Source organism: Clupea harengus, chromosome 16 (genome assembly GCF_900700415.2).
Source record: "Clupea harengus chromosome 16, Ch_v2.0.2, whole genome shotgun sequence".
NCBI lineage: Eukaryota > Metazoa > Chordata > Actinopteri > Clupeiformes > Clupeidae > Clupea > Clupea harengus.
The window spans coordinates 16448475-16472701 of NC_045167.1; the positions used below are offsets into that span (position 1 = coordinate 16448475).

The 24227-nt window shown below is 40.3% G+C and overlaps 2 protein-coding genes and 1 long non-coding RNA gene across 5 annotated transcripts in view; 2 read left to right on the forward strand and 1 right to left on the reverse strand.

Annotated features, from left to right (window-relative positions):
• Window positions 1–24227, forward strand: part of LOC105889570 (CD48 antigen-like) — a 43937-nt gene that overhangs the window by 12285 nt on the left and 7425 nt on the right. The window contains exons 3-5 of one of the 2 annotated variants that reach the window (XM_031582557.2): window positions 14226–14462; window positions 14645–14749; window positions 14849–15800. The exons of the other annotated variant lie outside the window; for it this stretch is intronic. Of the exons in view, the coding sequence (XP_031438417.1) occupies window positions 14226–14462; window positions 14645–14749; window positions 14849–15195 (689 nt within the window). The 3' untranslated portion in view covers window positions 15196–15800. Of the gene's footprint in view, window positions 1–14225; window positions 14463–14644; window positions 14750–14848; window positions 15801–24227 lie in introns of those variants that run through there. 2 annotated transcript variants of the gene reach the window in all.
• On the reverse strand, window positions 10040–11518 carry LOC116224032. 2 transcript variants are annotated; one of them, XR_004165393.2, is made up of 5 exons: window positions 11081–11518; window positions 10911–10963; window positions 10759–10818; window positions 10543–10603; window positions 10040–10139 (listed from the first exon to the last, which is right to left on the reverse strand). It is a non-coding gene; the product is annotated as an uncharacterized LOC116224032 (long non-coding RNA). The 2 variants fall into 2 exon arrangements; XR_004165392.2 differs by having other exon boundaries at window positions 10040–10818.
• LOC105913066 lies at window positions 20216–23696 on the forward strand. The gene is made up of 7 exons (XM_031582556.2): window positions 20216–21016; window positions 21238–21591; window positions 21694–21907; window positions 22209–22429; window positions 22751–22898; window positions 22992–23101; window positions 23226–23696. The coding sequence occupies exons 2-7, from the start codon at window positions 21259–21261 to the stop codon at window positions 23526–23528; spliced, it is 1329 nt and encodes a 442-aa protein (XP_031438416.1). The 5' UTR covers window positions 20216–21016; window positions 21238–21258; the 3' UTR covers window positions 23529–23696.

A 24227-nucleotide genomic window follows, 5' to 3' on the forward strand; every position in this document is an offset into this window, starting at 1 on the left:
ATTCATTATCATGTTTTCATTAGTGTATAATCACCTGGAACTACAAAGTGGTGTGTTTCCGTTAGCTTAGAATGAGTCCACAGCTACATAGGGAGCAAGTCTGCCATGTTGTGCCATCATGTTTCAACTGTAGCCCAGAAGGGGTAAACCAAAACACTGGCACTAGAGAGGGCCTTCCACCTCTTTATGGCACCTGATGGCCACCGTAGCCTTTCCTACACACTTGGAAAGGGAGAGAATCACAGACTGTGCCTTTAAAGAAGTTCCCTTGGCTTAATGTTAACCCTTTCAGCAACTGAGTAGCAACTAACACTCAAAGCAATTGATCTTAGATGGCTGATTTATGATTTAAATTCATACTGAGTGATTGTATTATACTACGTATCTCCTAGGCTTTGTGCTGCAATCTCCAATAAAGGGTAACTGATTAACCACATGTGCCATAAATACGGCTGCAACTCATGAGACAAGTCAAAAAGACCACAGGTCAATCAAAAACTGTCCAATAAGCACACTCTCTCTAGTCCTTTTGCACATCCTGTTTTGGTCAAAACTAGAAAATGTCCTTGGATAATGATATACGTCTGTGGAAATGTTTGCTTGTATTGTCTTTGTTTGTTTAACAATAGCATGAAACAGTCATTTCTCATCAAACATTGGCCTCATATTAAGTGCATCTTTGACCCCAAATTATTTCTGATCTTTTCAGGTACATCCTCAAAAACCATCAATGTTGCAACTAATGGAATAGTGACATTACAGCCCCTGGTTGAAGGAGAGATAGAAGACATTCTGTGGAGGCACAATGGCAACAAGATGGTGGAGTGGGACAACAAGACTGTAAACGTCAGGGAAAATGTAAAATTCAAGGGCCGGATTAAGTTGGACGTAAAAACTGGGGATGTAACCATTATACATCTGGCCAAAGATGACAGTGGATTGTATGATACAGTAGTGATAATTCAAGGAAGGTTAATTAGCAAAAGGCACAGAGTTGAAGTTATTGGTAAGCACAACAAGCTTTATTCAAGCTTTACTATGTCAGTGGCTAAAACAAGCGGTTTACTTTGATGCAGATTCTTGCCCTATGAGATTACATTGTATAGCCATGTTGCAGTTGCCGGTTATAGCGTTCTAATTCAATACTGGACCAATTTTGATTGTTAATTGTCCTTAGTAAAAGTTTAGACCCCCAGAAGATCTAAAAATAGGGTCACGGTTTCCCTTGAAGGAATTGTATAGACGACAAAAATGCCTGTACTTGTGTATGTGTATGAGATGTTTGTTATTAAATGCCTCTCCTCCCTGTCTTATCATGTTTTATAATACTTTTGTAAAAAAATATCTGTTTGTTATAGACCCTGTCACTACAGCAAAGGTCACCTGCCTAAGCAATGCAACACTACACTGTGAGGCAGAGGGTGACTTTCTGGACTTCAGCTGGTTTGGGCCTGGACTGCAGACTGCAGAGATGAGGGGTCAGACTGGACCACAGATCAGTAAGGAGAACCAGGACTCAGTCTACACCTGTGTGGTGAAAAACCCAGTTAGTGACAGCAGTGTGACCTACCATGCCAGTGACTGCTTTACCTCAGGTGATTACTTCCATTCCATGATATAACTATCTGCAATCTTCTTACGTATCTTATGGTATTTATATTAGTTCCACCTTGTACAGGCTATTACATGTTACATGGCCACATGGAACATGAAACTAAAACGCCTAACCATTCACAGCAGATATATCAATAACAGTCATTCTGTTGTAAACACAGGAGATCATCAGCTCATCCTAGGTGTAGTATGTGCTGTTGCTGTTATTGGAGTTATTGGTGCTGCTGCTGGGTTGGGCTATTTCTGCTACAAGATCAAATCAAGAGGTAACTCTCTACAAATACAAACTATTATATGCCTATATTAAATTCATCAAAGTGATGTATATATATCTGAATAACAGGGCAGAAACACACTGGAAATGAGAACGAAGGTGAGAAAACTGAAAAGATTATAACCAACCAAAAGAAGGAAGAGACTGTAGAATTGCTCCGTGGAAAACATCAAGCTTCATCTCTTGCAGTAACACAAAATACCGGTGATCAATCTTCAAACCCAAATGATGGTGAACCTACAGGTGAAAGGCTGGAGGAGAGTGTGAATGTAGGAGACAATTCAAGGGGGAAACCAATTATAGCTACTCACAAGCCGAAGTCGAACAAGGCGGCCGATTTGAGGCAAGAAAAGTGGTACCAAGAAAAAGCCACACTCACTTTCAAATGAGAAAGGAACAAACACAGGGACAGTGAAACAATACCAGAGTACTACCAACAAATCCCCCTCAGGCTTGTAGTGATGTTCAAGTGACATGAATATGGAATGGATGTGTGGAAATGAGAAAGGAACAAACACAGTAACAGAGGAACAGAACCAAACCGCCGACCCGTCACTCTCTGGATCAGCAGGAAGCATCAGGAATGATGACATCGTCAACACATTACCACATGGAGGTCAGGAAGAGGGAATGCAAAATTTAAGACTGTTAATAGACTTCAACAGATAACCAAGATACAACATTTCCTGAAGAACCAAACACATATGCTAATTCTTCCAATACTACGGGTGACAAATCTGATGATGATCCAGTGATTACACCATCTGCTGGCACACAAGTGATTCACACAGTGATACTTTTGACACAAGTCACCTCTCTATAGACACCCCAATAGGAGCCCCAGACCCAAGTCAAAATGCTTGTAGAACAACTGAAATTATCTTCAGACAACCCCTAAGGAATCAAATAAAATAAAATCCCAAATCATTATATTCAATAACCTCATTATGGATTTTGTTGTCTTTTTCTGCAATCAACCATCATGTTATCCTATGTGTAAACTTAAAATAATTCTACAACCATTGTATTTCAGTTTTGAAACTAAATCAAATGTATTACTGTATGTTAAGATCAGCTTTTACCAACCTTTTGTACATTTGTATCAACGGAAAATAACATAACGCCAGTTGCATATTTATCTTGATTATGCAAGGGGCATTATCATAATTCTTGTCTTTTAGATATTTGTTACTGTACAGGTCCCTCCTGTAAGAATAACAAAGGCAAACTAAACAAAGCTAAGGACAGGAAAGGTGATCATGTTTACTAAAACCTCAGGGTTAGGAATTCAGTGAAGTAGTTATTTTCCCCTGAAGAATCTAAAGATCAATCCTGTCAGTCAAAACAAATGACAAACATGCACATAGACACCTCTGCATGTTCTTAACCAGCCAGACACTTCATGATCACTACAAAAGAACTGGCCTGTTCATGATTCTTTATGGCTCACAGAAACGAGGCTAAAATACCCTTTTGGACAGTACATGATCACCTTGCCTACTTGTAGATATTGTCTTGTGCACATATTACTGTTATCTTCTTGGTTTGTTTCAGATAATGTATTACAGGAAATATTTTGGCGTGTAAATATCTTAAGGGAAGGGTACTCTTGTATTGCTTTGAGGCAGTTATTACATTCTGTCACCGAAATGTGAGGCATGTGGACGTGCTGCTTTGAAGACATTCTGATTTAACTGTACTGAAAAAAAAAGTTTTTAAGACATGAGCTCCACAAACACCTCTTTCGTTTTATGACATGTGTGATATGTGTCCCTAAAAACCTGCATATGTTTAGTAGCCTTGCTAGATGATCACTAAAGAAGTCCATCTTATCAAGCATCTTCATCAGTCACAAAGAAATACTACTGCATACAAGTGCTAGTGTCAATGATGTGACAATAAGTGGCCATATTTTCTATCATAAATCATGTAATTAGTTGTACAACAGTTGATGTTATTGCTTATACTACCTTTGTTTTTTTATGCACTCTTCTTTTCAATATGTATGTCTTTAATGTTTTAATGTAAGGTTTTTATGTACTTTCTCATATTTCTTTTAAATTTCAAGCATTCTTCCATTTATAAGTCTTATATGTACCATCTATTTTACTTTTTCCTCTTATTTTTCTATGTTCATTTATCTTTTCATCTGTTAAACACTGAATTACCATTTTGAATGAATATTAATAAAATTGCCTTGCTTTACTTAGTCTCAATAATAGGTCTTTCATATCTCCAAGGTGTTATTTTGAATTACAGAGTAGTATCACTTTTATCCAAATCATTACATCAATGAATCCAAAGCATTGAGATGCTGGGTGGCCCCTCATGCTGCCATGGGGAAAGAGCAGATGGAAGCCCTCTTCAGATTGCAGTCCACAGATGTCCACCAGCTCACCTGTGTGAGAGGGAGAGAGAGAGAGAGAGAGAGATACATTTTTACAATTTTGTATTTTTTAAAGTCTGTTAGAGCAGGTTTTCTTGGCATAGTTTAATGCGAGGTCTGCGGTTCTACCACATTGATATGCTCCAACTCTAAATTTACATACTGGTCTCTGTAGACTGTAGGAGTGCTGATATCTCACCCATTCTGAACATCTCCACACATGCAACCCTGCCTCTCTGCAGATTGGGATGGCCAGGCATCCACTCAGTGTAGCCCCAAGCGGAGCGTCTAGCCACTCATACTGCTGACCCTACACACACACGCACACGCACACGCAAACGTACACACACACACACACACACACACACACACACACACACACACACACACACACACACATACACACACACACACACACACACAGAGACAGAGGGGAAAGGAATATGTGTCTTTGTATGTTGACCCTAAACAACACTTCTGCTGATATAACCCAGACTGACCAAATCATGTCAGTAGGCTCATATCATTGTGTTCAGTTGCTGATATTGTTACACACATGCATCTTTGATTGATAGATGAGCAAGAGCAGGATTAGGGGTATTACCTTTTTGACTCCTCCCAGCCAGGTTGGGTCATTACTGGTCATTATCACCATGGAGACGACATGTGTATGTAGGTCAGCACTGGTCACAGCAGCAATATGTCCATCAGCATAGAGGTCCTGACAGAAAGACTGAGACAACATAGAAATATTCAGTACAGTTTGGGTAGAACTGGTAACACCTGCCATCAGTGATTTCACCTGAGCACGTCACGCCCACACAGCTTCAAAAGGAGAGTTTTTACACCAACGCTAATCTACATCTATGGGCTCATCTACTGCCCACACACTGCATGCAGAATTCACCTGTCTCTGTCTGCTTGGCTGGTTTCATGGTGCTGTTCCTCATTTTAAAATGGGAGTACTCCACTACTCAAATGCTGCATTACTTTAGTAGAACGTGATGTGCATTCCTCTATGGTATAATACTTCATCTTATTTTCTGTTGTGCAAAATAACATTGTTGGATTTTAGAGAATATTGTTGCGAACTGTTAACTCTCTCTCTCATCTTCCACAGTCTCATCGACTGGCTCCATAATTTCATTCTGTCTGTTGTCCTTTATTTTAAACTGGGAAAATTCAATGTCATGCCTGAACTCGTCCAAGACAAGAAAGAGGTGGTTAAAACCAAAGAAGAGTGGAATAAGTTTAATAGTTGGCTCTTTAGTGCATTACAAATACATCTGTTATGGATCTGGCCAACGTAGGAAGTCAGTTACTGATAGTCTAAAGATCAAGATTCAGTCAATGTCAGTGGATTAGAAACCAAAGTAATTGGTTGTGTTGTTTGTATCTGAACCCCTCACCTTTGATGTGTCCCCTCTGCATCTCTGAGGCAGACTGCAGCAGCAGGCCTGTCCTTGAGTCCACCAGGGTGGCGTGGGAGTTGCCAGTCCCCTGCCTGCTATCGCTGGGGGGAGGGACATAGACTGCATGTGGAGAAATAACAACACTTACCCCATGAACAGTGTGAAGTACAGCAGTGTAGGTACAACGGGTACCAGACTCACATGTCAGCGGACGCCGAGTAAAGGTGGGTGCAATTGTTCATAAATAGCAATACTGTCTTTACGAGGGCCAAGACAACATTGGTACTATACTGACAATAGCACCAATATGTTGGTAATCTCACCCAATTGGACAGGCACCAACCATTCAACACACGGCAGATCAATTAAGTTGAACACTAGGGGTTGCAACAAAAAGTGTAGTGTTCCCCACAGTGGTCAAAAGAAGGATCTGTAAGACATGCCTCCTAAACCAATAACGGAATAGGTGTCCTGAGGGGTTTTAACGGGTGTGTCTCTCTTCGCTCTGCTGAAAACATAGCATTTATTAAAGCACCCTTCTTGGTACGATCATAATTAATCTGACTCCATTTTCATTAGTCTGACTCCATTCAATTAGGAACTCAGCCTTAGCTCCTGTCTTTTAATGGAGATTGCTACCTGTTTTGGTAGTCATTTATTTGAACACCTACAGTCTGTTTTATGAATACCCCCCTTACTTTTTATTAACCAGTTTCTTCTAGGGACAGTGTCGCACAGGATTTTACCACGGCCGACAGTGCTCTTACGGGGCTTTGCAGCTTGTTCGATCGACTTGGTTCAGGGACGGGCGCCAGGCTGCCGTACGATTCCATATAACCATTCGATCCAGTGCAAAGGCACGTCGCCAATCCACCGCTGTCTAGCCCAGTTGAGTAAGCCAGTAACCTCCAGTCTTACACTTTACGTTGCTTTTTGGTATGAAACTAATCCTAGCCAGCCATTGCGGAAACCTACGAAGACTTCGCTATGTTAAAAGTTCCAGAGGCCACAGTGGGTCAGAGTTTAGAAATGTATTTAGTCAGGTACAAGTTACTAATACAGTTACATATTCAATGAGTATAAGATGAATAATCTAAGGCTACAAGTATAAAAGAAACATATGAAACATCCAAACACTCAGAGAATATGAACATACCTGGCTGCTCAGAAGATGACTACACACATAGAGGGGCACTAAGCCAGTGTCCATGCCTCTGGGAGGGGGGACAATTTATTAATTAATTTTTCATGCATTAGTAGTCAACAAGTAAACACTGAATATGAGCATGCTTTGAACAATACACTGAGACACTGCAGCACATAAACATACACTCCTGTACCGTTATCGTTATCAATAGCAATCATATTATGCATGATCAGTTACAGTACTTGTATGATATACGAGAAACAACACTTAACACCGCTGGTCAGGCGTCATATACAGATAGCAAGCTAACTAGATGGTTAGCTAACTGATACAAGCTTTCAACAACTACTTTAATCACTGCCAATACTCGGCCGTTTGGCTGTTTCAGCTCAGAGTAACATTATAGTAGTTACACATGGCTGTTTCCATTCATAGCAATGTTGTAGTTATAAGACTTAGCATAACTTAGTTCATAATGTAACCTTATCTTCAGTAAAAGCGTTAACGTTAGTTAGGCTTGTCAATTAATACAATATGGAAATGATTGGTGCACGTATCTTCAGTGAAAGCGTTAACGTTAGTTAGGCTTGTAAATCAATACAATATGGAAATGAAACGTGTGTCCGTCTAAGAGAAAAAATAAAAACAAGTCGTGGTTACTTACTTACTTTGACGAGTTGTCGTAGCTTCAGCCATCTTGAGGAGCTTGCGTCTGCATAACTTGGCAACGTAACGTCACACAAGTTCAAGCCAAGTTCTCGACTATGGAGAGAAGTGCCGCAATTGGCGCAGGTCCATTCTCGTTCCGCGGCTGGATTGGATTACTGAGAATGGATTTGAAAGGCAAGGATTGGCCGACGAGACCCGAGCGGTCCTGCTCCAAGTAGTACCACAGTCACCTAAGTTGCCTTCGCGCACAGCATTAAAGGAGCAGAGAGTGAAACATTACATCGAAATTCACACTGGCAACTAGCGATTTGCAATTTGCTTTATATCAATCATTTTTGAAGATATGAAGTTGCCTTTGCACATGGGAACATGTTGTAGTGTCTTCCACGTGCATACCAAGTTTGGTGTTGATATCTGAAAGATTTGCTGAGATATGACTCCACTTTCTGTTTGGCTGCTTTTCTGCTGAATTTGAATGGCTGTACCGGACAAACGGTTGTGAGGATCACAATTCTATGAAGGTCTTTTGTGAGGCTTGGTCTGAAGATTATCTCTGGTGATTTTGAAGAAGATTTGACAAAAATTGTAGGAGGAGTAAGCTTTCAAAGGTTTTTGAGAAAAGTGCAAATATCGGAAAATCTATATAACCGAAAATTGGCGCCATTGAACGTTGAATTCGTCTTGATCCAAGGAATCCAATGGTACCTCATTTTTGAAAATCGGGTCAAACGGTTCAAAAGTTACAGTGTTAACAAAAGTCCAACTTTGACCCGTTGGTGGCGCTAGTGTGGTCTAGTGGGAGACATGAAACTTGGTGTGAGTAAAGAAGGGACTGTCCTTAATGAGTGTGCCAAATTTCAGAAAAAGTTACCATACGGTTCTAGGGGCTGCCATTGACTCCCATGGTACAAGAATAATAATAATACCTACAAAAACAGTAGGGTTCCTCCTGACGGAGGAATCCTAATAAATTACAATCCTTTTTTAAATGAACATTTTACCTTATTATCAGAAAATAAAGCAAAAACAAATGCATTGTCTGTCTGGTAAACAGACAGAAAAACCCAAAGGAAACTTAACCACGTATTTTCTACAGAGTTACAATTAAACACCTTATTTCCCATCATCAGCAAACATTCGCCAGAACACACGGGTTGTCCGCTAGATGGCACATCTCACACGTGCACTTAGCTAGCATGTCAAGAGTAAGTTGACATGTTTCTTCCAGGCTTCAGTTTCGCTAAATTCTTTGTCGCAGTGATCTATGTCATAAGGTACAGGGGTCGCCAGGAGTGGTTTGGTCGGCACCCTGGGCCCTGCACAGACTAGACAGTCACCTTGTGGTATGTGTGTTCAGACGGTCTGATTTACCCATTTCCACCACGGATGATCTTTAGCCAGGCCCCACGTAGAAATTCTTCTAGGGCCGGTGTTTGATGTGTCCATAAGTATGTTACTAGACCAACAATGTAAAATCCTACAGTCGCTGCTAAGAGTCCCCCACATCCTTTGGCCCACTTTCCGTAACCTCCCATGACTTTGCAGAGGAAGAGACCTCTTACTCCACAATTTCCACTAGGTTCTAATCCCCCAGGACAGTACTGTATCTTCTGCCAGCGGTTGAGACGAAAAGAATCTAAACCCCTTTGTAAGCTGGTCTTCTGTCACAGTGGGCACACCCTGGAAACAGCAAAGAAAGATGATCTTTATTCCTCTGCCTCAGCTGTGTGCATTCGTTTGGATTCAACTCAATAAAATCTATAACTGAATGTTTAAACATCTTTCAAACTAAATAATTTAATAAGAAGTAAAAAATATAAAATCAATAATGAATGATTAACCTTCTTTCTCAAAAAATAAAAACAAGAAGTAAAAATATGTGCTTACTATCCCCTCTTATTGAGGCATGTTTTCACCATGGCTCAATATTGCAGCATATCTTTTAGTATTGTGAGATCTAATTCTTCAAATGTGTACGTGTCAGATGGTTCTTGCCTCGTGGCCTGGTTAGGGGCCTTGTCTGCTTTCCCAATGAAACTGGGTATTTGCATGTGTGTGCGCAATCAGTGCAATTAGTTCCGCTGCCTGTGTGAAATTGTTTGGAAGTAGTGGCTATGCGTTCAAGGTTTATTTGCTCGAACCATCAACAAACAATTTGTAACCTAATGGACTAATAAGGTCTTGGCTCTGGATACGACTACGCCACCTGGTGACTTTCACAGCAAGATATAGGGTTAGGTACAATGTGTACCTTTTGATAGAGACCAGTGGGTTCTCACTCAGGTACGCTCCAGTAAAGACAGACGAAGTATTCAAAATAGAAGGACAGTATTTGTTAATACATGGCTAGATTTCGTCGAAGAATGGCGAGAGAGTTGGTGGTGGCTGCCACCAGGATAGTAAGAGGCATAGGGAGCAGCTGTTGCAGGGGGTTACCTGTCCTGGAAAAGGGGAGTGAGACCGACACGCCACCCGTGCTCTTGGTTCTCACACACAAACACCTCTGCACCCAACACACATAGGCACTACAAACAGGTATTAAAGCAATGGTGAGGTGCACGTTACCACTCAATATGACATGCAGTGCGCGAAGAGGACTCAGATACGGCGACCTGCCCCACAGACAGCTGCAACACTCTGGGGAGGAAGGGGGAAGAGGAGTTGGGGTTAAACCAGGCAGAGTTCCAGTTTATGAAGACGCTTATTCCAACTAGGGAGCAATGCTGGGGCAGCCAATACAACATCTAACGCTCTAGCACCGCAGGGAGGAGAGGGGACAAATAATAAAAGAAAATAGAAAGTAGTGCACCAAACCTAGCTCACACCTAGGTTTAGCGCTAGGTCAAACCAAACACACAAGCAAACAAACCATAAACTACAAAGGACAACAACTGAAATGAAACTAAATTTCTAACAAAACAAAGCAGCAGTGGCAAATCTCCTGAAGAAAGAAATACACCGCTCTAAATCTGTTATGTATAAAATCATACAGAGTAAACATGTATTTGACAGAGCAAGACATTACATTGTCTCACGTTACCTTCATGCAGCACCGACAGAACAAACTGACAATTGGCTCTCGGGTGTCTCACAACCAAGACCTACATGAGCAGACAGTTAAAATACATGTTACAACAGACATTCAGATCATCCGCAAACAAACGAAGATGTAAACGCCATCAGTCACTTCGTATCAGTGACTCATCCATACGAAGTTACACACCCACAAGCATTTCACTCTGCAAGTAAAGTTTACCTCGACCAGTCTTCTCAATGTACCATCGCGGGGTCTCGCTCAGTGTCGTCCGACCAAAACCTATATTAAAACATCACTATTAGGCGTGCACAGAACCTCTTTGATAGTCACGCAGATTAAGGTGGTAGGTAAAATAGTGTGTGTGTTAATACCTTCAGTAGAGAACTCGCATGCTACCCGGAAGCGTTTGGGGAATTGTCAACACCTGTTGCCAGACAGTAAACTTAAGAAACGTATGGTCACACAGCTACATATTAAACTTAAGATACGTATGGTGATACAGCTAGGCGCCAACAGTGGAAGTACCTAACACAGCACATACCTTTGTAGAAGCAACAGCATGGAGAGAAAAAATGTAAAAACCCAGAGATCGCTACCATCTACCTGGTGAGCCTGTTATATAGGAGCGGCATTTTGTGCTAATGAATGCACAACCACTGAGTGCTACTTGGGGGCGTGGCAGAGCAAGACAGAATCTACCGTGGCTGCTGGTTGACAGGACCATGATTCTGCCGGTTACAAATAGTTAAATCAGCTTCTGGAAAAGGCATATCTCGTAGGTCAGCTCTGGCTGCCATAGTTGTTATCTGTCTTTGCTACACAATCATGTGGATTACCATCCTCTGCCGTAAGTAAAAGTGTAGCTGGGTTAAATGTCATGCAGTGCTCAATAGTGATATGAGGCTGCGAGAGCAAAAATATATAAAATATATAAAATAAGCATGTGGCACTTTCAGTGTAAGTGTCTGTTTAGTACAACAGGAGCAGAGGCCTGCACCGCCAAGGCTGCAGCCACTACTGCTTGTAAACATTCAGACATTGCTTGGGCTACTGGATCTAGCCGTGTTGACTAGTATGCCACTGGTATCAACTTTAAGTCCCCACTTATGCATTAACACAGACTTCATATAACCTTTTTTTTTTTTTAAATCTACAGTTTGTACGAATGGCTTGTCGTGTCATGGATGTGCTAAGACATAATTTATTTCTTTGTCGGTGGCTGAGGTGCTTTTTTAAGATAGCTTTACTTTACTGGACCACAGCTGCTAATTTTGTGGCCTTGTTTCTGCAAAAAATCTTAACAACGCCAGGGTATGTTGTTTACAGGTCTTCTTATCTGGAGGAACAGCATATTCTTTTGAGCCAGCACTCAGCCCCCACCCAGCCTGTGTTAGGGCATCTAATTCTCTGATAACTACTCAGCAGGCACCAAAGTCACACAAAACAAAACAAAACAAAAAATCATTGGCTTTCTTGCCACCATTAACGTAAGCTTTGCTCTGTTTGGCGCAACCAATAATGCAAAAAAAAATTCAAATCTGTGTTTACAATTTTCTTCTTGTTGTAGACATTTTAAACCACCTCTTATTCCCATTATCATGTACGTCTTCTGATTTTGACGCACTTTTTCCCATTTGTAAGTTATTTTATGTATTTCTCTTAATACCTCTAACTGATCTGGAAACCTTTTAAATGACCTTTATCTTATTCTTCACACTAGGGTTAGTTATGTTTCTATTTTCAGACTCTCATAGTTAGTTCTTGAGATCGCAATGCTGAGTCAACCCGAGCCCGACCAGAGGACCTCCGTCTCTCTCGTTTTGTGAGGAGGTTGAGGCCAGGGGATTTCCTTGGGGTGATCAGTTCCGGGTGATCTGGTTCCGGGTCAAGGCATCTCAGTAATGCAAAATCAGTCCTTTAATTACATAAATTATGACTACAATTATCTGTGTTTTACCCATTGTAAAAAGTTCGTCAGTATGTTTGCACAGTCAGCATTTGCTTGTATTTCCATATGTTTCATATCCCCCTCTAACTGGGATATGCCATCGATTTCAGATCCTTTGTTTCCCATTTTTTATTATTCGTATAGCCTTTTTGCTAAAGCACCCAGGGGCTTACCAGGGGATCCCACAGGAAAACAGAAATTGAAAAGTTTGTTCCCTTCATACAAGGCGAACAGGAATATACAGAAATATCCGGAGAAATAGGCCTAGAGAGTTTTCAAGTTCAGATCACAGCGCTTTTACATATAGCCTTTTGCGTTCCACCATGGCAACAGGCCTGCTTTAACAGAAAAGTCCTCTCTTCAGGAAGGTGCTTTTTTACCTTGAGCGTACGGTACCCTTCTTCAGGAAGGTGAACAGTGCTTATATATCTTTAGCGCGTGCTAACCTTTTCCTTCTTTAGGAAGGTGATCATGGCAACAGGTCTAATTTACATATAACCTTTAGCGTTTCCAAAAACGAACGCTACCCTTCTTCAGGAAGGTGAACAGTGCTTATATATAAAATATAAAAAGTCCTCGCTTCAGGAAGGTGCTTTTTAACCTTGAGCGCTCCAAAACATGAAAACTACAGACAGGAGTCTCTCTAACTCCAGCAATTCGTTCAACACACGGGGCAAACAGGCAAAGTCCTTCTTCAGGAAGGTGCTTTTGTTCCCCTTTCCACCCCGTGGCAAACAGGCAAAAAGTTTGTCTCAACCCCACTTGAAGACAAGTGTACAAAAAACCGAAACGGTTCAGCTCCTGATGATTTGCCCAGCGTGGAGAGTCGATGAGGTTGTTGGAATCCCGCTCACAAGCCCCCAAATATGATAGGTGAAAATTCACCCTAGTTACCTCAGGACTCCGGAGCTGCATATAAGTATATTTATTAGACAAACAACAATTGCAATCGGGCTCACTCCCAGCACAAAGCTGAAAGTGAAGCCATGATAAACACATCGCGCAAGGTTTATATAGACAGAAGTTTAGCGTTCAGCAGGGATAACCACGTGGTGGATTTCTGACGTCCGAGGCAAGGATGGAAGTTTTGCAAGGTCGGAAGAAGCACAGTTCGACCCTTCTTATCACCTCTGGTCTAAACATGCTCCTGTACATATGCAGACTAAGTGGCACCTAATAATCTAAGTTACACACACGCAGAAACACAGAAAAGCCATGTTCCTGCTTACATAAGTACATGATTCATATTAGGTAATTAATAATACAAGGCACTTGATTATTATATTCTTAAGTCATTAACAGTGTTTGGAAATTATCTCCATCAGTTTAGACCCCAGAAGATCTAATAATAGGGCCAAGGTTTACCTTTCAAGGAATTGTACAGACGACAAAAATACCTGTACTTGTTTATGTGTATGAGATGTATGTGATGCTAAATAACATAATATTCAGGCTCAGTTTGATGAACGTTTATGACTCTCAAACAATTCAAGCAGTAACACAAATAATTCTTATAACCAGAAAGATCAAATAAATATATTAACCAAGATTCTGTGTGCATTTTCTGTAATTAAACTGTACTCGATCTTTCTCCTCCAAATATATGTCCTGTACCATCTATCACAGTGAGATGTTAGATCACACAAAAATCAAAGAGGTGAAAAAATTATTAAATACCCTCTCCTCCCAGTCATAATGTCTCATAATACTTTTGTAACATTTTATGTGTTTGTTGTAGACCCTGCCACTTCAGCAAAGGTCACCTGCCCAAACAATGCAACATTACACTGTGAGGCAGAGGGTGACTCTCTGGACTACAGCTGGTCTGGGCCTGGACTGCAGACTGCAGAGATGAGGGGTCAGACTGGACCACAGATCAGTAAGGAGAACCAGGACTCAGTCTACACATGTGTGGTGAACAACACAGTTAGTGACAGCAGTGTGACCTACCATGCCAGTGACTGCTTTACCTCAGGTGATTACTTCCATTTCATGATATAACTATCTACAATCCTCTTATGGAAGTGTGATGGTATTGCTGTTAGTTCCACCTTGTACAGGCTATTGCATGTTACATGGCCACATGGAACTTTAAACAAAAACGCCTCACCATTCACAGCAGATATATCAATAACAGTCATTCTGTTGTAAATGCAGGATATCATCAGCTCATCCTAGGTGTAGTGTGTGCTGTTGCTGTTATTGGAGTCATTGGTGCTGCTGCTGGGTTGGGCTATTACTGCTACAAGAAGAAATCAAGAGGTAACTCTTTACAAATACAAACTATTATATGTTATTTCATATGTAGACTGAAGATTGCTCTAAATACATCGAAGTAATGTATAAATATCTGAATAACAGGGCAGAAACACACTGGAAATGAGAACAAAAGTGAGACATCTGGAAAGATTATAACCAACCAAAAGAAGGAAGAGACTGTAGTATTGCTCCCTGGAAAACATCAAGCTTCATTCTTGAACCCAGTTGATGGTGAACCTACAGGTGGTGATCAAGACAAGGTAAATCGTATAACAGTCAGTCAAGTTTCTCCCACAGAAGCAACATATACCTGTGACGGGTTTTCAGTCCCCGAGGCGGCCACCACACAGCGGTCCAACATTCAGATGCCTCGTGACAACAAGGCGTTCCTTTTGAGGCAAAAAAAAAACAAAGAAGACCAAGAGAAAGCCACTTCCACTTTCAAATGAGAAAGGAACAAACACATGGACAGTGAAACAGAACCAGAGAACCATCAACAAATCCCCCTCAGTCTTGATGTAGTGATGTTCAGGTGACATGCATATGGAGGGGACGTGTGGAAATGAGAAAGGAACAAACACAGTAACAGAAGAACATAACCGAACCACCGACCCATCACTCTCTGGATCAGCAGGATGCATCAGGAATGATGACATCATCAACACATTACCACATGGAGGGTAGGAAGAGGGAATGCAGGTTGACGATAGTGGTACACACTTCAAAAGATAATGAAGTTCAAAAGAAGGTTTATAGACAATAGTTATCCAGACTTCAACAGATAATCAAGATACAAAATTTCCTGAAGAACCAAACACATATGCTAAGTCTTCCAACACTACTGGTGACAAACATACAAGTGAGGCTTAAGTTGAAATATCAATGACTGAAGGTAAAAGTAATTCAGCATCTGTGAAGTGCTCAAATACTGACACTCAGGCACGTGCACAGACATTTTGGGGCGCAGGTGCTCAAACCAAAAAAAAGGGCACCCATCGCCAAAATTATTAATGAAATTAAAAATAATAATAATAAATAAAATAATAAAAAACACAGTAGGATATTCTCAACTTAAATATTTATTTTTGTTAACAAACTAACTCAAATTATCTCCTGAACATAACTCAGTCCTACACTCTGTCTGTCCTTCCTCATCTATGATGGGCTCCTCTGAACCAGATAGGGTTACTGATTCTCCCTTATTTGTTTTACTAGTTGATGGCATGATCCAAGATAAAAGAGAGCTGCTACCCTGAGCTGCTTGCTGCAGTTCCCTGTCCTTCTGCTTTTGGAGTCTCTCTTTTCTTGGCATTATGCTGCAAATTTTGTAAATTAGATAAATCAATGTTGTGCATAATGATCAAGAGTGACTTACATTATCTCTGTAAAGCTGTTAACTGTTTTCTGACTGAGTTGAAGCACACTGCAAAAAATGATTTTCAAGAAAGTTAAATTGTCTTAATTTTAGGAAATTAATCTTGTTTTTATGTGCAGATAGAAAATAATTCTTGACAGTACAAGAAAATCAACCTTGTTTTTAGAAAATATGTCTTTCTTCACCTTATTGAGATACTGCAGCTTATTCTGAGCTGAATTTATCCAGAAATGAGCTCTAACAATGTGCAACATCAGAGCAACCCATTTTATCTTCTTATTTCAAGAACTCATCCATCAGCATACTCTTATTTCAAGAACACAGCAACATGCAATGTCAACAAACATCTTTATTTCCTCATTTATCTTCTACAATACATTACAATGATTTGTGTCGTTCCATCACATCTCCAAGATAATATTTCACAGGCACATATGTGGTGGATTTGTATGTAAGAATATAGTAAGGCGTGAAATCCACTCGACTGTCTGCTTGTATCAGTTCATTTGCTTGTGCCAAAGTTGGGGTGTCAATCTTATATGCCATGTAATCCCTTTCATAACACACAGTATTTTGTTGTTGGAATTCAAAACAATATAATGATGAGTTAATGACATATATTTTTCTCACAAGCCCAAATTCAGGTAAATTGTTGGCACTTACAGTAGTCACAATTAATGTTTTATCACAAATATATTTGATGCCATTTAGAATAATCCATTTAACCGATACAGCATGTTGTATATCGTCTCTTCCAAGGAAAACCCTTGCCTTTTCTTTTAAGTATGGCAGGTTTTTTACTTCAGATACTGGTCCCAAATTACACATGTTAGAAAATATGGGGTGTTCATTACTATTTGCATTCTGACAAGATTCATACAATTGATTATGTTTCACCAATGACTTACAGACATTTTTAAAGTTGTCTTTTGTGGCCCACTGTTTAAAAAAACAGTGTTTAGATTCAAAACGCATGCACATGTGACGGATCATAGGCCCAAGAAGTTTAATCTGGGATGGGACATGAATGAGGTAATGCTGTTTGGGGGTTATGTTATTTTCTGGAAATAGGTTCTTTACATGATTTAAATGCTCTTCAATCAGAATTTTCAACCTGTCAATAGTTTGCAGGCAAATAACAGGAGCAAATAAGATTTGAACAATCTCAATGAGCTCTATAATAACACTGTGGTAATCACTACCCTTAATCGTATCTATTAGGAATGGTAGAATTTTTAGAAGAACAATCATTTGCCCTGATGACTGTTTCAATTTATTATCCCTGGAAGCCAATGTGTTATAGGATATTGGGCTTGGTTTATCCCGGACATCTAGAGGAGAGTAGGGGAATCCAACAATGGCAGAATTGAGCAAATCCAAATCTAATTGCCCTAACAGAACTAAATGTTTAATTACACACTTTATTTCTAATGGAGCAATACCCTCAAGGATTATATGCATAATATCTTGTGGTGTTTGTTGGATTAAGTTAAAGCCGGGGAAATCTATAACTTTACTCTTTCTGTTGATTCCATATGTGGTTTTTAACTTGTTTCTGAGATATTCAGTGCTGGCTTTTTCAATGTCATCACACTGCCGAATATGTCTCTCCATTGACCTTTGCTCAAAGTAATCCTCATCAAAAAACATTTGCATTTCTTCAAACACACATTCACATTGCCTACATTTACTATATGCAAACCCAACACCCTCTTTAAATCCACACATCTCATGTTGAGCTAAAGTATCTCCACATATTGAAACTAATGCTCCAAAGACCTTTTGTTCTTGATTCCCAATTTGCATTTTCACACCATCATACAACAGAACCAAGTCCTTCTGTAACCTATCCAACACAGCGTCAATTCCACAATCGGACAGCTCACTGTGTTTTGCAACAGCAAGTAGGCGGATTGCAGCTAGTCTGGATCGGAATTTGGGATTTCCCAGGGTATAGTAAAACATCAGCAATTTATTCTTTGAAGCATAAGACCCAAGTGGGTTGGAAATTTCAATTCCATCGTAATACAAGATTATCTGCAAGGCAGAGGGACGCAGTGAAAATAAGGGGTGTGACCTCATTAGTTCTCCATCTCCAATATCATACAAATATCCATCACTATTATAATTTGGGGGTTCATTTATCATTGCAAGAATTTTTGGATGTGACAAGAACTGTTCCAAACTTCTGATCAGAGAAATATAATGAAAACCTTTGGCAACTGTTGTAAGAACTCTTTTTGCTCTTCTTGTCTGCAAGGATGCTGCATAGCCAACAAATACTTCCTCTGGCTCTACATAATCAAAACAATTTCTGATCATACGATCCTGAAGGTAAGTTGTAGAAACTGCAGCAAGTGGATCCTCAAACTGGTCAAACACTTCCATAACTTTCATTTCAAGGTCCCCGTCTTGATGTTGCTGCAGTGTTGTTTGAAGCTGACTCCTGAAGCTGGTCAGTAACAGTGCTTGGTACTGCTGCATTGATGCCACCATATCATTCACACCATTCTGAAATGCAGATGGGGAGATCATAAAAACACTCATCCAGGAAAATGAAATAGAAGCATGCACGCCAATGTCAAGAACTGCTCAAATGCTTCTTTAATATGCCATCTTGCTGACCTGTATAGGCATGTGTAAAAGGCCTAGTGCTACTCTATATCAGACTTTGTTTTTACCATGGCCTACAGCGAAGGGTTAGCTTCAGAGACATTGACAAAGACATGTCAGCCTTTTCCATGGAAACAAACCTGTGAAAGATGGTGTTTTTCCCTTGCAGTCATCACTATCGCAGCAGCCTGTCTGGTCAGAGCAGCATGGGGTAACTCATTCTGTGGACGCCAATTAATGAAAACGTCACTACTTTCAATTTCACAAACCTGCACACAGTACTGACTGAACTAATTTGTTATTACAAAAATTGGACACTTACCTCATAATTGCAAGACGTGGAAGAATCATCGTAAGTGGGCAGGCCAAGAGAATCGTCATATGGAACGAGGGTAATGCTAGTTGAGTTGATCGTTGCAGTACTTCCCTAGCCTGACGATGTCATACTCATAATTCTAGTCAGAATATGAGTCTGATACCGCTCCGTTGGACTGTGATTATGGGGCGTGTTTCAACCGAACCAGGAAAAAAAATGCCTCTTCGCTCAATTGGATATATCTAGAACCAATCAGAGCAACGTAGTATGACCATAACGTAGACCATGGGGCCAGCTGATACATTAAACTTTTACCGGATCCCGTAGGAAGGACGGCAAAAACATCTTTTCGATCGACAAATGCCTTGATCGCGTTTCTCTGTTCCTCTTTCAAAATGAATGTGCTGTCAATGTCTTCTAAAACAGACTCGAATTTCCACATTTCAGCTCTCCAACGGCAGCCATGTTTGTTGAAAACGAATTCACCCCAAAAGCTCTTTGGTGACGTGGTTGATTACGTTAGGGTTGATCATCTGTCCATCATCGTATAAAGCCCGCCCTGACAATTTGATTGGTCTATCTATCTCCTCACAGATTTTTGTGAGGAGATAATTTCTCCCCAATGGAGCGACACCAGACCGAACTTCCCGACCAAAAAATGTGTGGGCGTGGCTAAGTTCGTCTGGCATCCAGGCTAGTATTTCCCTGTGGCGGTCTCGAAATTGTTTGATTGCTGAAGCCAGAGAACACGCTTCTAGTGGTGTCAAAAACGCCAAAATGCTCCGGTGTAGTTGCATTTCTCAGCCAAGGGTTGCAATGCATTAGTCTCGCCGACTGAAGTTGCACGGTCTCCGTTGTTCATGGTGACGGTTGGGCCAGATGCTCCAAATGTTCTTCCCTCGTTTCCATCGATTGACGTGCGACCTATTGTCTCAGGACGTCGTCTCCCTGCCTGGCATGCTCGGCTGCTAGCAGCGCTGCCATTTGCTAACAGGTGTTTCTCATGACACGTTTAACGTGGTACCAAAATGAATTGTATACACGGTATTCTTTGGCACAGCCATCAATTCCGCAAAGTACACGAAAATCTGGACTGCGACTTTGGGTAACATGCATATGACTCAATAAAGATTTTAGGGTTAAAGCCACAAACACATCACAACACACCGCCACATTTTCTTTCCTTGAAGTGAGAGATAGTTGTCTGTTTCAGTGAGCATGCGTGTGTGTGTGTTTGTGTGTGTGTGTGATGGATGAGCCCATGCAAATGTTATATCAAAAAGCATGGGTCATAATCAAATAAATGATGTATTTGTTATCATGTTTGAAATTAAAGAGTTTATTCGGTATCATTGGCCAATTTGAAATGTATGCAAGTAATGAAGCCAAGACAAGTGCATTTCAACTTAATTTCGATTATTCATCCCCATTCCGGGAAGTCGACTTGGTACATTCCACTTTGTTCACTACCTCGCCTGGCTCGCGCCACTTCCAACAACGGCTGTATTTCAATTTTGGGAAATCACAAGCAAAGCTCTCCTGCTGGAAGAAATTCATCTGATCTAATCAATCATCATTCATCTTTCCAATTCAATTTTCGTCATGGAGGATCTCGATGATGTGGCTATTAACACACTGAGAGGTAATTATTTTTTAATGTTTTAAACGTGATGACGAAACTTGTAATCATTGATATAGAATCCAGGCTAGATTAGCAAAATTGGCTAGTCGAGCAAACTAATGGTAGTTTGCTAGCGCTAGTCAGTTTGCTAGCCCAGTTAGCTGTGCTGAACCATTAAGGTTAACTTACTTTGTGTGTGTGTGTGTTTTGTACATTACAGCAGCTAATATCAGCGAAGACCAGCTGCATTCTATTTCTAGAGATGACATTAGGGACCTCTTCCCTGGCCCAGAACACTTTTTCCGTCGAAAAGCTATATGGCTCAAAATACACGTGGAAGATAGGGTAAGTATACAAAGCAACCGCTAGAGGGCATTATTTCACAAACATGCAGGACCAATTATTTTGTAGCAGTGGGTGATGTTTAAGAATAGATTACGTGTTTGGCCCTTTACTTAATTAAATAACAATTTAAGATTTTTTTATTTTATATACTGACTTCAGCATTAATCTGTTAAAGCGTAACTCTCGCCAAAATGCAATCTTTGGTCTTTTTGTGAATGTAGGGGGAAGAGGGTCCCACTGCAATGGCAGGGCCATCAACGGCTCAATGTGATGCAACTTCTCCTGGCAAGTTTCTGAAATTCTCCAGTATAGAATATGTCATCTTTACTGACAGTGAGCTGGAGCAGGCGAGACGTTTATATTTTGAAAAACAAAGACTTGGGAAAGAGCTAGAGGTCACTTTATCCAAAGAGCTTTTCTGCCGCCTGATTCGTAACACAATGACCAATATGATCGCCATAGCCAGAGCATCTGAGGAGTTCCGCTATCCATCAAAACACGAAGTCATCTCCATGGCTAAGCGCTTAGTTGAGTACTACCCGATGATTAAGGACAAGTCATCTGACAATGTGTGGGTATGTAAAAAAGAAAAACGTCATTATATGCTTCAAATTTTGCTGACATTTTTAAATGCATCTCCGTGCATCGCTAAATGCATTTTAAAATCTACTCTACAGGAGAATGTGTCAAGGAAGCTCATGAAGAGGCTCTCTAACGTGAAAAGTCCTGTGAAATCCAAGGGTCCACCTGTTAAAGTACAACGTCGAAATGAAGATGCTGATGACAGTAGTGATTGGGACTCCAGTGCATCAACTGTCATCTTGGAAAGATCACCAGCCAGTACAAGCACCCCAAAACGACTGAGGGACAACAATGATGAACCATCCACAGGTATGTTACACTGACCATACATTTTCTAACTACTTAAACAAAACTAGTTTTAGGTTAATAGTAACCATTAATTACAATGAAATGCACCATACGTGGATGTTGTTACTTCAAAGTGCGTAATCGTTAACTCACAATTAACACACAAAATGATTTACTTGAATTGCCTGTATGTTTATTGTGCTACTGCAGCTTAACCAATAGTTGTTTTATTGTCTCGCTTATGCCTGCATATTAGAAAAGTGAATGCTTTCATCTCCGTTCTGCTGTCATACAATTTGGCTCTCTATCGCCTACAATACAGGTTCAGGAGACTTATTGGACAGTGAAAAAAGCCAGGCAAGACACTATCGTACCCTCCAGGATATGTACAAGTCTAAGAAGCCGAACAAAGCTGCGGTTTCTCATCTTCTTGATTTGGAATTCCAGTCCCGTAGACAATTCATTGTCTCTGACACTCTCAAAGAACAAGACAGACCGGGGAAGATTTTAGATGCGTACCCCTGCTTCCGAGAACTTGACCACGTAAGTCTTGACCTTATCTATTTTACCAAATCATTCAGTTGCCTTTTTTTTTTTTTACACAATCAGGTAATTTGTTTACTGTGTTATGTCAAATGTGTTTAGGCTGACATACAGAATACACTATGCTTAGCCAGTGTTGGAGCCTCCCACAGACAAGACGTTTTCAATGAAAATCAACAATGAGCACAATATTTGTTAAAGAATTACATATTGCACAATGCAGTGAAGAGAAATAAGTGATGTAATTTGTAATGTTTCATATAACATTGAGCAAGAAATATAACAGACATTGACTTAAGCATGTCTTGATGTGTTTTGCAGATCATGGACGAGCTACGGAGGATAATAAACCCTGACAATCCAGACTACATTGCCAACATTAAGGACAGATGGGAAACTTTTTATGGGAAAGTGCAGTTTTATGGCGTAATGAGAAAAGTCATGAAGCCTCCAAAGACCTTGGATGGAGGTGAGTTGTGGAAGTCAATAATGGATGGATAATGTGAAATATGAATTTCAGTGTTTGTTACTAATTTACTTTGTGTGGTTCTTTTTAATCCAGTGGAACATGCTACTGCAGTGTTCTCTGCTCTTCCACAACTTTTTCAATCACCTGCCATGGCGCCCAAAAAGACACGCACCCCAAGCGAAGTCTTTTTTCACATTTTAACGGTGAGACAGAGAGTGTTGGTACTTGAAGAATCATTTGAAAAATATGTTATGTTTCGTAAATGGTTAATTTACTCCTGCTTCTATTATTAACCCAAGGATTTTCTTTCCACTTTGTCTTTTCTAGTCCTGTGAGAGCCCAGACTCTTTTCTCCTAACTCGATCCCACCCAATCCGCCTGTTGGGGCAAGAAATCTGCCTCCTCTCAATTGGGCCCACCACACTGTGCTCCTTTCCAAAGATAAAATTCCACGAGGCCATCCTCTACCTGATGGGCTGCTATTACGTGTTTCATTTAACATATCCGAAATGCATTGCCACACTGCTATCTGTCATTCAGACAGAAGTTCTCGGGGATGGGCTGCATGAGAGGGACATCACCCCATCCTACAAGAGAGCAATCGCCGACTGGAAGGCATTCATAGACTGAGGGCGGGGATTCGTTGAACACACACAGACAAACAACCACACACACACACACACACACACACACACACACACACACACACCTAGAGTTTCCTATGCTACTTCATCATTTACATCATCATCATTATTTTGATGTTTAGATGGGATGTGTGATGCAAGTCTGAGTTTGTTTTTTGGTTTGTGGGGGGGGGGGGGGGGGGGTGTAACTCTAGTCAACTTGAAGAAGAAAATTGTCTTCAAAGTGTTCGGAAGTAAAATACAGAAAATGTTGTTTTTCTTTTCTGTTATAAAAAAAATGTAGCATTCCTTATGTTACTGTTACTTGTCTTACAATTTGTCTTACCATAAAGAGTCCACAAACCAATAATTTGTACATGTCTGTTTGCAACTTGTACCAGCAGAGTGAATTATGAGATTTTGAGCCAAAAATGTGTCGCTTTATTTATGTACAACAAGGTCTAATCTCTTATTTAAAGACAGTTTGACTAATTATTTTCACCTTAATTTAAGAAAAAAATACTCATTATGAGCATTTTTCTACAAAGTAAAAAATGCTTACCACATTGGCAGATTTGCTTGAAATACATTATTTTAACCTAATTTTAAGATTTTATTTCTTATTTCCAGATGAATATTAAGACTAATTTACTCAATCCAAGAAAGGTTCTATAAATTACCTACATTTAAGTTACTTATAACAAGC